Below are 13,660 nucleotides of genomic sequence, written 5' to 3'. Positions count from 1 at the left end.
GATATTACAAGCATATTACTGACATTTTGCAGACATATTAATTTATATTTCTGTAATATCTCTGCAATATCTCTTACATTATTAATATTATAATATTATAATAATATTATAATCTGCAATATTGCAACATTGCAGCAATATTGCTTCAATCTTCTGCTGTATAGGGTAATAATTATTCACATTAAGGAATATCGCGCCGATGATCTTGACGTATGTTGTCAAGGTTATGATCCTGAGTAATTTTCAACAGGTTTTAGTTTATGGCGGTCGTCCTTTGTTAAAAAGTTATTAACAAAAAAGTTTAACAAATGATATCTCTTTTCTACTACTGTGAAACAGAAATTTTTTTGTTTTAAAATATAATTTATGACTTTCCACGCACAAAGCGACTCTTACTCCACATCCTTCCCTACCAAAGGCCGATTGTGAAATTTTTTACAATCAGATAGGAGTTGGTTAGGCTCCTGAAACACGGGAGGGGGATGAAAGTCGCTTCGTGTGAAAGTTATGCGCTCCTGAAGCAGAGGGGGAGATAGGATAAAAGTTGCTTCGCGTGAAAAGTCATATTTTAAAGCAGAAAATTCCTGTTTCGTATAATAAAAAGAGACCAAACTTTTTTTGTTAATAACTTTTTCATGAACAGCGACAGCCATAAAACCTATTGAAGGTCACTTAGACTTACAACATATATGTCAATTATCAGCGTGTTCTTTAAATAATTATTATACAAATTAGACCTTTAAGTCTAAATATCCCAGAAACTATAAGAAACCGCCACATAGTTGTTAAGGCAAAGTTATCAGAATCATGACTTTGACATGTCAAGGTCACGGTTATCGATGTCCTTTAAAGTGCATAATCAACAATTATGTGTAGCTCATGAGAAAAATTTATTGAATCAACGAAAAGTTCTGATAGATTTAACAAAAAAGCATTATTCGACCAAGAAATTTTTATAGATACATTTAACGAGAAAAATATACTTGATCAACAAGAAATTCTGTTAAAAGGAAGGAATTAATCGTGTTTAGTCCGGTAATGTTAACAAGAATTCTGATTTATTCGTTTTTGAACAGTCCATCAATTGAATCCGTTTTGAAGTCATACTAATTGAATCTAATAGATTTTCAATTAATCCGACAATCAGACTCTTTTTTTCATTGCAATAATTCGAAAATGTACAATTATAAAAATAGAATCTTTTAATTATAGAACAAACATCAGAAAGATGCCATAATAAAATGGCAAAATTTACAATATCATATATTTAGAATAGAAATGTGCGTAGAGAGAGAGGGGAAGAGTGAAGGGAGGGAGAGAAAAGGAGAAAGAGAGAGAGAGAGAGAAAGAGAGAGAGAGGAGGGAAATATTCATATATTTGATTTGTGAAGAAGCATAATATCATAGGTTTCCACTTTAAATGTCTCTGGATGGAAAAGTTTTGAATTTAGAGAGTCGTGCCCATCGAGACTTTTGTTGAGGACGTCGAAGACAACAACATACTTTAATTTCAGCCAATTTAATCGGGGGATATTTTCCGTAAGATTTATGCGAGGTCCTTTATTTTGAGATCTGTATTTAGCTAAATTTTTAGACATTTCAGACAAATCGTTGTTTGAGTGTAATAATTAAAAAATTTTTTTAATTAAAATTTTTTAAATTAAAAAACATACATGAATAATCTTTGATTGTATGAAATTAGCGTTCCACTTTTAGAATCAACTTAATTCGAACATTATATTAAGTTTATGCTACATTGCTAGAATATTAAAAACTGTAATATAAAAAATATGTTAAAAATTAAAAAAAAAAAAAGATTTTTCCTCATTCCTCATTCAAAGTCATTCCTCATTATGTTTTTTTCAATTTTTTACATTGTTAAATTGTGTGTAGGTTGTCTTAACATTGTGTTATTACCAAGATGCGTTCGAGCACGATCTCGAGGCGCCCATGGAGAACCGTGCATGCTAGTCGGCTGTCAGATGCTCACTGAAATGAGATAACTACATTTTTCGAGCAGATTCGGAATCCGAATATTATATCTATCTCGGTCAACGCGCCTACTCAATGTAAATAGAGTGCAGAGATTTTTTTCTATCTTTTTCTGTATTGATTTAAGATCGCTTGAGACGCTTTTTCTTCAAAATAGATATAAATTATTATAAATAGATATAAAATATTAAATATATCTATAAAATAATCTTTAGTGGAAAAATGGGTCTCAATTAAAATTGACAGAAAAAGAATTCTTTTTATATCTGAAAATGAATTCAGAATTGATAACATATGAACTGAATTCTTTTTAAACTTTTTGTGCTTAGTATCGGTTGTTTTCACATGTACGGTCCAATAAGAGATTTTTATTGTTTAATTCTAAAAGGTGGAAGGTTAACTTCGTACAGACATGATTGTTTAAGTAACAAGTATTGAGGAATTATACAAAAAGCAATTATATATGCATAATGAATATGCAATATTACATTTTGTGTAAAAATGATATGGATGATCTTCAAATAATAAAAACAATGATCTGGAATAAAGTTTTTCACTATTTTGTAATTATTTTTTCGAGTCGTAATAATTTTAGTTAATAATATATTTAAAACAATAAATACTTAAGTGTATTTTTCTTCTATATATTAATATAGTAAGAAGACAAATAATTCAGAATAAAAATTTATAGTATAAATGAAACATAAAATATAACATACAGTAATTCTTTTCAGATCCTCTTCGCTCGGTTGCTCGAATTCACATTGAAAAGACACGAGCCTATTTATCAGTTCTTCCTGTTCAGGACTAATAGGCTTAACACAGGTGTAAGGACTGATAGGAGTAAGAATGCCGCTACTTCCGGACATAGATAACGACTCGGCTTCCGCTGGTTCGATTTTCACGCCCATTTGATCACCCATTCCAGCGCTGCTTGGTGAACCATTCATTGTCGTACTGTTTGGTTTATCTTTTTCCTACAGAATATATTAAAACAGATATATAAATAGCTTCATAATAGAAAAGTTCCATAAATCTAAGAAATTAAACGTGTAAATTAAACATGTCTCCATGCAAAATAATTTGTACAGCTTTCTAGAATTAAAATTCCAACAAATTATATCAATCTATATTTTTAAGAAACGGAATTGTTTACACTATGTACATTACAATGTACATTAGATATTTTTGTTTAAATAATCATAGCACAATAAATACAAAAATTATAATTCTTACAAATATTTATATAAGATAATTCAAAACGAGTGTAAAAAATTTAACAGATCGGGAGCATATTCTGAATATATTTAATACAATAACATGAATGCCAATGATACCGTAAATGTTGCACATAAAATTTTTCTAATATGCAATTACATACTTTTTTCTAGAGTAAATATATACCTATATTTATCTCTTCTTTACATTAATTCATCTTATTCTGTGCGTACTAGTATAAAAATACAATTAAATTAAGTAAACAATGAATAAGCCTTTTGCGAATTATTTTTTGTTTTCAAAATATGTCAGAAGTATAGAAAAAAATATATCTTGTAAACTATTGACTTTTAAAAATCTTATTTTATTATTTATATACAGATTAATTCAAATTAATATACAAATCATATAAATCAATTTTAAAATATTAATGTTGCTATCTCCTAAAAAATACATTTACAAGAAATTCTATGTACTCTCTTTTATCACTGCTCCAAGCAATAAACCGCTGACTAAAATTATGTACATCAATTGCCTACTAATGCTCATTGTCAGTAATGTCCAATTTTTTATGCCCATTAATGCATAACCTCATATTGCTTATTATAATACACGCTTATTATACAATAACTCTTAAACAATATCCAGTAATGCCTTAAATCTGTACAATGTAATTTACCTCTCTGCGATTTGCCCTTTGATACGTTCCCTTGAATACTTTTAGTAATCTTTCTTGTTAAATATTTTCTACTATATTTATCAAAAATAAATTATTTTAGATAATAATTTCTAATTAACTTTATAAAAAATCCAAAAAAATCCCTTTAAATTAAAGTCATATATTTAAAAAAATGTTTTATTATCTAAAACACTTATTAGATTTGAATAAATCTTCCACATAAAATATATAAATAATGATTTTGAAACATGTTAAATTAATATGAAACACATATTTTGTACAATCAAATATTCATCATTATAGGGTAACTCTGATGTATATGCCATATATATCAAAAACTTGATTTATGTGTATATTTAATCTATTTACTATGTTTATAAGGTTAGATTAAGTTATGTCAAAAACTTTATATCGTCTACTACTATGAAAAAAAACTTTATAAAATTGCATTTTTTTCTAAATATCCTATAGGAATGGAAATGTGCAGCTACTCATAAAATGTACGGCTCAAAAATTTACAAATAATGTTTCAAATAAGACATGAAATGACACAGTAGTTTATAACGTATAATGTATTTACAAAATTTTATTAAATAATAAGAATGATAAATATACACATAGAAGTAATAGACAGTAATTCAAATTTTTTTTTCTGTATTACAAATACGATATGAAGTACATTTTTCATGTAATCATTTAATGCATTGAATTCAAACTGCACACATTGTGTGCTTTAGGCAACAAATTTTTCCCACTAAAAAAAACTTTGGCCATATGTGCCAAACAGGTAAAATATACAAGACATCAAGCAAAGAATACAAGAGCACTTATATTTTGCTATATTTAATTCTTTATTATACACTTACGAATCACTAAATAACTATTAAGCCTTTTGTACTCCCTATAATAATAATTTTAGATTATTATAATGGCTGTACTATTTATTACATCGGTAAATCGATTCAATTTATAGTGGTTTTATTAATATTAACAGTAGAGACGCTGAATGGCTCGATACTCGGTTTATAGACTAGCAATAATTCGTGGATTCGGATTCGATCCCATCCGCGTCTCACATAAGCAGAAAGTTTACTTAAGGTATTTCTCCAAGAAATTGAGTTTGTACAGATTTTTTTTGAAATTTGGATATTATGTTTAAAATAATTTTATCATATATAGTTAAAATTTCAAAAATCCTAGCGGTGTCAAAAGATATTCACTTTCAAAGCTTCAGCTTTTTATATGTAAACTTCTATATCATGCCTTGCTGAAGTAACATTTTAATATTTTGCGGTGAAAATCTTCTACCGATTTTTTTTTTAAATAAATATGTAATGTAAAAATATTATAGGAACTTTATTTTAAAAAAATGGAAAGACTTCTTGCGGTGCCGTTTCTGAATTAGAATAGTTTAAATTTGATAAAATTCTCCTTTTCGCACACCGAGAGGCGAGATAGGGATATACTATTACATTCTACTATTTCAATTGTCTTCAGTGCGGACTAATGCTCGTGTACACAGATACGACATTTATGCGTGTGTGTACGTACGTTGGCCTCAAAAGTTTCTCTCTTCAGAGAGCCTGCACGGAGAGGCATATTCATAGATTGTGATTAATTTTCTAGCGCGATTATAGCCGGAAAAATACCTTTAAAAAGAACTTATTGCTCTATCTGTATGATTAAAAATTAGAAGACTTAAAGCCGTGTGAATTGCATAAAAAGCTTTAAGATTTTGGATAATTATTCAGATTAATGGACACTTGACTTTGACATATGTTATCAAAGCCATGACTCTGAGTGACCTTCAAAAATCTTCAAAAAGTTTTAGGTGGCAATCACTGTTTGTTCAAAAATTATTAACAAATAAAGTTTAAAAAATGTCTTATTTCTGTTATATACAGGGATATGACTTTCCAAGCAAAACGACTTCAATTCCATCTGTTATGGAGCATATGACTTTCTGTGTAAAGCGATGTCTCCCTCCTTGTTAGAAGAAAATCGGTCGCTTTTTGATTGGGGAGAGATAAAGTGGACTTCGTTAGTGGAAAATCATCCGTCCCTAAATAGGAGGAAATTAGCTGGACTTCTCTTCGCATAGAAAGTCGAACGCCCTAGGTAGGAAGGGTATAGGGTAATTTTTAATATTGTATGAAATAAGACATTTTTTATTTTTCAATAACTTCTGAACAAACAGCGACTGTCATCTAAAACCTTTTAAAGGTCACTTAGGATCATGACCTTGATAACATATATTAAGGTCAAAGTCATAGGCGCGGTTAATTAATCTAATTAATTACTGGATTTTGAATTTATAAGATGTGTTTGAGATATTCAAAAATATTCTATATATATATATATATATATACACCTGTAGAATGTGTAGTAGACATAAAAAGAGAATGATCAAGCCTCAAAAATAAGATGTTTAGTGTTTAATGAGTGTTATAGTGTTATAGTGTTATTATGAGTGTTTTATTACTATGAGTGTTTTAATGTTTTGAATGTTATTAAGTGATATTAATGTTAAATGCTTATTAATGAATTGAATGTTATGTTAAGTGTCATAGTGTTAGGTACAATAAAAATGTTACATGTAAAAAAATTGTATTATGTATTATGCGTGTGCGTGCGTGCGTGTGTGTGTGTGTGTGTGTGTGTGTGTGTGTGTGTGTGTGTTGTACGTATTTTTTGTTGTGTATTTTTCTTCATTCTCTTTGAGGATATTTAGCCAATCTCTTTCTTCGAGTTAACTTGGAAGAATTACAGGATACAAACTATCCGAAATTGCTTCACACGTTTCACAAATTAGTCACTGTCGTTATTCCCATGAGGGAATTGATACGATATTGATGTCATGGAATTCCCGGAAACAAGATATCTATATATATTTCATATATAATATACGAGGAACGTTCAAATTTAAATTATAATTTAAATTGCACGTCCAAATAACACATTCTAGAGCATCACGTGATGCGTACTGCATCCGCGCAAGCCTCATTATTTGGGTATAAAATTATTATTGGAAAACGATCATAATTAAAAAAAAAAAAAAAACAAATCTCAATGTTAGTGCCAACCATTCAGATGAAGTATTTGTCAAACTACTCCTGTTTTTGTAATTCGATAAGGCTCAATAATTTTTCCACCTGAATTGCACTCAGAAAATAATTGTGGAATCGAATGTCTTCCAAGATTTATTTTAAGAGCAAAGAAAAAACTTTGTTCGTTGCGATTTTTGAAAATGGGTGCTAGTTACCCAGAACTTTTTCTTTTTGTACACTTTTTGCTTTTTTAATAATAGTATACTAGCAATTACAACGACTATATATAGCTCCCGAATCACTGCTGCAATTGTATAGCTCCTATTATACGGATGTATTCTTTTATGTATTCGATATATTTATTTTCGTAAATGATAATCAATTTTTATTATGAATCAAAAGCTAGCAAAAATAAATGAGTGTCTTAGCTTAAAGCGAAGATACGCTCCATAAAAAGAAAACAAGAGAAGAGCAAATAGCTTCTGCTTTGATTGTGATCAAAGTCAGCTTTCTTTCGCTGCATGAGATTGCACCTTAATGTTTGTTAAGATCAAGGTCGTTGGAGATTGTTTCTCTTATTTTCATTGTTATGTAAAAATGAATTTTCAATGTAAAAATGAAAATAAGAGGAACAATATTTGCAATAAACTTGATCTTAACAAATGTTATCTAGGAAATGATTTTTAATCATTGGTTGTACTACCTTACGTAACATTAATGTTGGTGGTACTGTAACTTTCAAGCCTTATAATTCGTAAAATACTTAATGAAAAAATATTTTATTATAGTGTTTTAAAAAGCTTTCGAGGTAAGAATATGTAATAAAAAATGAGGGGCTTCATTAAAAAGTTCAAAGTGATCTTGCCCTGATTTTGACAACGCTATCCGAGGTCAAACTAATCAGATTAGTAAATACATATTAAACGCTAAAAATTTTTGTTTGAAACTTTTTTTTTAAATGCTTTGTTTTCGAGATATTCAACTGTTTTCGGAAGTATGTAAATTGCAAACAAAAGAGATAAATAAAATTTTTTTATACAATCTGATCTCATTTTGCTATTTAATTGATACAATTTATCTTTTGATTCTGACTACATTGTACGATTTGCAGACAAAACCGAATGTCATTTTTCGATCGATTTGATAATTTTCCCCCATATGATCAACAATCGTATCATATAACCATGCACTATAAAATGTTTTAACAGAAAATGAAAATAACGCATTACTTGTTACTATCAGTATGCCGATGAATACAAAAATTTGTAATTAAGCTCCAAATTGTATTTATTCAAAATTTTCACATGAAAAAAATGTAATCATATATTCATTCAAAATTTTGAATTTTCATAAAATATTTATTCACAAAAATTATGAATATTTAGCGAGTATTCATATTCATTCAAACAAAATATAAATTGAAAAAGAAAGCTCCAATAAGCAATTGTTACCTCTTAATTATAACTAATACTTTGATGATTTTAAGTAAAAGAAATGAATTTTACTTATTTTTATCATTGTAATATTCAGATTTTATAAAGGAAACTTAGAAATTTTGAAAAATATTTTAGAAATATATATTTTTTATTTATAAATCTATCTATTTGATAGAACGCCGTACATATTTCGATATAATTCCAGTTATATGACAGTAATGTTATAAATATTTTATAGGATCTTGAGCGCGACATTCATTATGGTCTATGGACCATAAATTCCGATTTATTTATTCTTAATAAAAAAATCTTTGTTTAATCTATAGATCCCATCTATAGACCCATATAAGTCGCGGACTAAGTGCACGGTGTAATCGTAGCCATTGTTTTTATAGATTTCTGTTTTCTCTTGTAGGCTTGCAAGCTATGTGCAGATAATACAGAATAAAAATGAATACGAAATGAAAATATTCGTAATCATATTAAAAAAATATTCATTCAAATGGAATGAAAAAATATTTATTGTTTCTTAACGAATAAAAAAGAAATATTCGAATGAGTATTTTCATTCATTTTTTTATTCATTTATTCGAATATTAGATGTATTCATCGAACACACTAGTTAACATTACAGGTTACTTTTTTGGTATAGATATATTTTCGTTATTAGTATGCTCCTACAGCACGAAAATTGCAATATTTCAATAGTGCGTAATATTACAAAAAAATTGCAGCAATATTGCTGCAATATTGAAATTTCAATATTTTATTAGAAACATTGCACCAATATTGCAAAATATTTCAATTTTAATATCTTGTAGAAAATGTTGCAATATATTGTTGCAATATCACAATTCAATAAATAAATACGCTGTCTTGCTACGAGAGCGATACGTTTCTCGTAAGGAGAAAACGTCCAGGAGTCCTATAAGAAGGATATGCAAATTAAGTCTCCTAAAGATTCTCAATCCTTTTTGAAGTGTGTTCGAATTTCCACCTGAATATTCTTCGAATATCTTATTACTCTTGTTTAACATTCAAATAACAAGGATGATATCTGAATGGCACTTGAGTGGGTATCCGAATATAGTTTTGGATGTGCTTTCTGGAATATTTTTTTTATATTTTTTAATATTTTTAAATATTTTTTTACATTATTTTATATTTTCAAATATTTTTTTATCATAACTTTACTTATTTGTATTTTGGAATATGATACTAAAAAAACAGTTATGTTAGCAATTAATAAAACTAGAATAATTATTAAAATATTGCATAATGTTATAGCAATGTGTATGCAATATTGAATCTCTGAATTTTGCAGCAATATTTTATTTTTGCGGACATAAGAATATTGTTACAATATTGCAACAATATTTTTATGAAATATTGCAATCTTTCAAAATAATATTACTGCAATGTTACTTTAGGGGTGTATATCGGTTACCGTAGAAGAGACATTCGAGAAGTTTCTCACGCAAGTCTGTCGCAACAAAAAAATTTGGTAGCAATAGTAATCAATATATGGATTCTCTAAATCGTGAAGATTGATTATTGGGAAATTGTAAAATCGTGCCTGATTGGACAAAGGGTTCATCCAACCGCGCTAGCATCGCGCGATTCTCGCGGATAGTACGGCATGATGAAAGAGATAACAGAGTGTTAGAGTGGATACAAAGAGAGTGGCGCCAATGCTGATTGTGCCTAATGCTGATTGACTCCCCCATTAAGTGTCCTTATTGTTAATTAGAAAGAAGACAATGTTAAAGAAAAACAAGGTTAAGACAAGAAATTATGTCATATAGATAGACGATGCAATCATATTACTGCATATTAACATAAGAATAGATTTTATGAGTATCAATCTTTAACGGAAGTAATGTCATGTACAATAAAATTTATTGTGATACAGAATATCACTTATTAACCGGATTTTAAAGGCCTCTTTCAGCAACTCCGATTAACGCTAATCGATGATTCAATCATCACGAATACCAACGTGAGGAACTAAACATAGTTTGTGCTCAGAAGCGGAAGATGATTAAGAGACACGGTAGTGTAACTAGCGCGAGATTGCTCCATGTTTTTACACGAACGACGATCATGAATGCGAGCACTCGAGATTATCGGATTATTAAGAATACTCACAAGTTGATTCTGAGTAGTTCTCAATGGAGATTGTCCTATATGGACCATAATGTTACAATGAACGTAAAAAAGTTACAGCCCTTCAATGTTTCGGAGTTATGAATTTAGTCCCCCCGAAATTTCAAATGGTGTTTTCACCGCTTTAATCGATGGAACTCTTTCTAATATTAATAGAGAACTCTAGAACTTTTCGGGGGAACTACCAGAACTTTGTTTATTTTTTTTAAATTTTGAAAATGAGGGGCCAGCTTCACAGACGTGAAAAAGACGGACAATAGATGCATGCCATGTAATTTTCTCTTTCTGACAAGAAAAGAGGAGAGAGGGGGAGGAAATAAGATGTGAATCTTGCTCTTTGTCTAATATCTGTTCTTTGTTCTTTTTTACCTGTTCTTCATGTCAAAATAGAGAATACGCTCGATCTATTCTTATTATATCTATGATCTCACCTGTCTTCTTCCATCATGGTTATTTATGGTCGATATATCGATAATCGCTGTCATTCATGGCATTACTTCATGAAAATATCGTTACTGTAATGGCCGTAGCACAGATTTTTGCATAATGCACGACGTAAAGTCTAATAATAATAGAAAAATCAACCAAAATTTCTCTTTTACGTGAAAAGGAACGTGGGATCTACAACAGAAGTAATGGTTGTAAAATCTTAAGTCATAGAAAATTAACCAATCACAGTCAAATATGAAAAGAATAATCGACTATGATTGATTGATAAATTTTCTACGACTTAAGATCCTACGATTTCTATTGTAGACGTAGAAGGAAAGAAAGAATTTTGATTGATTGATTCACTTATGTCTTATGCAGTATGCGTTATACAAAGGCAATTAAACATATAAATTCTGAAATATTCTAAGTTTCATACAAAAATGTAAACAATTTTTTTCAAAAGGTCCAAAATTATATAGAAAATTTGATCAAAAAATTGAAAAAAATTTTTAATTAAATATATAATTTTTATCTTAGAATATTTCAGAATCACATATTCGATTAAAGAAAGTTGCTTCCTTTTTTCAGAACCCATTTTTAAATTATTTCGCTTACTTCATTCTGGAAAAATATTCAAGAGAAACAACTGTTTCAAAATTAATATCAAGTGTCTATTAATAAGTGATATAGCAAACTGAAACGCAGTTTAAATTATTTTTATTATTAAAGAATTATTAGATATATATACAATACAAGTAAAATTTGAATGTTAAAAAGTTCATACAAATATCTGTTATATTTTTATTTTAAAAATGAAATCTGAAAATTTTTTATTATTTTATTTAATTCAAATATATAATTTTAAAAAAATATATATGAAATCTCTAAATTGAGTTAACTACAAATATAATTCAAATTTCTTCGAACATTATTATCATACTACTTCTTTTAAAAAATAAAATCAGAGTGCACATAACTACATTCTAAATTTTTTTCTTACAAACCTTTATTTCTTAAAAATAAAATTTAAGTGATACGTATCTTCTTATTCTTATTTAAAAGTCTTCATATTTCAACCCAAGTTATATATATTTTTCTATTCAAACTCAATAAATTACAAAGAATTAAAAAAGTAAAAGTATAACTGAAAAAATTTATTTCAAGTAAAAAATTTTTACAGTAAAAAAACTTAGTGCTGTAATACGGTTAACAGTACAAAATGCGTGATATTACATCAAAATTAATTTTACAAAAAGATAATTTGTATGTGTTTTGCTTGTATGTGTGCTTCTTGAAGAAAAAAATAATTTTTTATTCCAAACCTATTCCAAACTTATTTTCCAAGCTATTAAAGTAATAATAATATTTTCAAGAATGTATGAAATCTTTAAATTGCATCAATTATAAACAGAAAAGACTAATTACAAAAGATTACAATGATAAAAATACAATATTAATAAATACAAAATTTTTACCGATGTGAATCTGGCGCTCAACTTTATCAAAAATAAAAATTAATATCGCAGGCCGTTTGTACTTCGTTTGTACTTGTTTGTACCGATCATTATTTCGTTTGTACCTCAAACAGTTAAACAAAAAGTGAAAAATAAAAAACCAGCGCGCAACTTTAAGATTTTTTAATTTCATTTATGCCATTCGAAAGAGAATCGTTTATATCCGTTTGTACTTCTCCTACTTTCGTTTGTACCTCAAAAGATTCGGAGATACAGCGCGTTTCAATTTTTATGCAATCCCTATATAGCGAACTTAGCCAATTTTCAAGATATCGAAATGAGATCGTTTGTATCCGTTTGTACTTCTCCTTTTGCCATTAATCCCATTTCGTTATCTTCAAAAATAACCGATTTCCCCTCTTGAATTTTGAAATTTTGAAATCTTCGAACCCTTTGAAACGAAAATAGGAGAGATACAAACGGGTACAAATGGTTCTCTTTCGAATGCCGTTGGTCCCATTTCGTCCCATTTCGATATCTTGAAAATTGGTTCGCTATATAGGGCAAAAACTGAAACGCGCCGAACTCTTTGAGATACAAACGAAAGTAGGAGAGGTACAAACAGGTACAAACGATTCTCTTTCGAATGGCATAAATGAAATTAAAAAATCTTAAAGTTGCGCGCTGGACATTTTTTATTTTTCACTTTTTGTTTAACTGTTTGAGGTACAAACGAAATAATGATCGATACAAACAAGTACAAACGAAGTACAAACGACCTGCGGTATTAATTTTTATTTTTGATAAAGTTGAGTGCCAGCTTCACATCGGTAAAATTTTTTATATAAAAAATTTAGCATCGCTAGACCAAACCAAGTTTGTTAGTAACGCCAAGTTTTTTTATATAAAAAATTTTTTTATTTATTATGGACCACTTATTAAGTTTTATTCTTTAAAAGTAGTTATACAACATTAATGTTTCAATAAAATATATTTTCTGTTTATAATTGGAACCATTTAAAAATTTTACACATTTTTGAAAAAAATTATTATTACTTTAATAGTTTAGAAATAGGTTTGGAATAAAAAGTCATTTTTTTCTTCAAGGAGCATACAAGCACGTACTTGACACCTTTCTCTTATCTTATTGTAAAAAAGATAATTTTGGTATGATACATTAAATTGCTGTTGGCACTTCTGCGAGTTGTGATCGTTGATTAATTTAATCAGAAGATA

General features: G+C 28.5%; 1 protein-coding gene across 6 annotated transcripts in view; it reads right to left on the bottom strand.

Moving 5' to 3' along the window:
- Positions 1 to 13,660, bottom strand: part of LOC108685777 (ecdysone receptor) — a 286,435-nt gene that overhangs the window by 34,578 nt on the left and 238,197 nt on the right. For all 6 annotated transcript variants that reach the window (XM_018190741.1, XM_018190746.1, XM_018190742.1 and 3 more), the window contains one exon: positions 2,712 to 2,969. In XM_018190741.1, the coding sequence (XP_018046230.1) occupies positions 2,712 to 2,969 (258 nt within the window). The remainder of the gene's footprint in view (positions 1 to 2,711; positions 2,970 to 13,660) is intronic.

The sequence above is a fragment of the Atta colombica genome, unplaced genomic scaffold, assembly GCF_001594045.1.
Source record: "Atta colombica isolate Treedump-2 unplaced genomic scaffold, Acol1.0 scaffold157, whole genome shotgun sequence".
Classification (NCBI taxonomy): domain Eukaryota; kingdom Metazoa; phylum Arthropoda; class Insecta; order Hymenoptera; family Formicidae; genus Atta; species Atta colombica.
The sequence above is the reverse complement of the archived record's forward strand: the minus strand, read 5'-3'. Positions and strand labels throughout refer to the sequence as shown.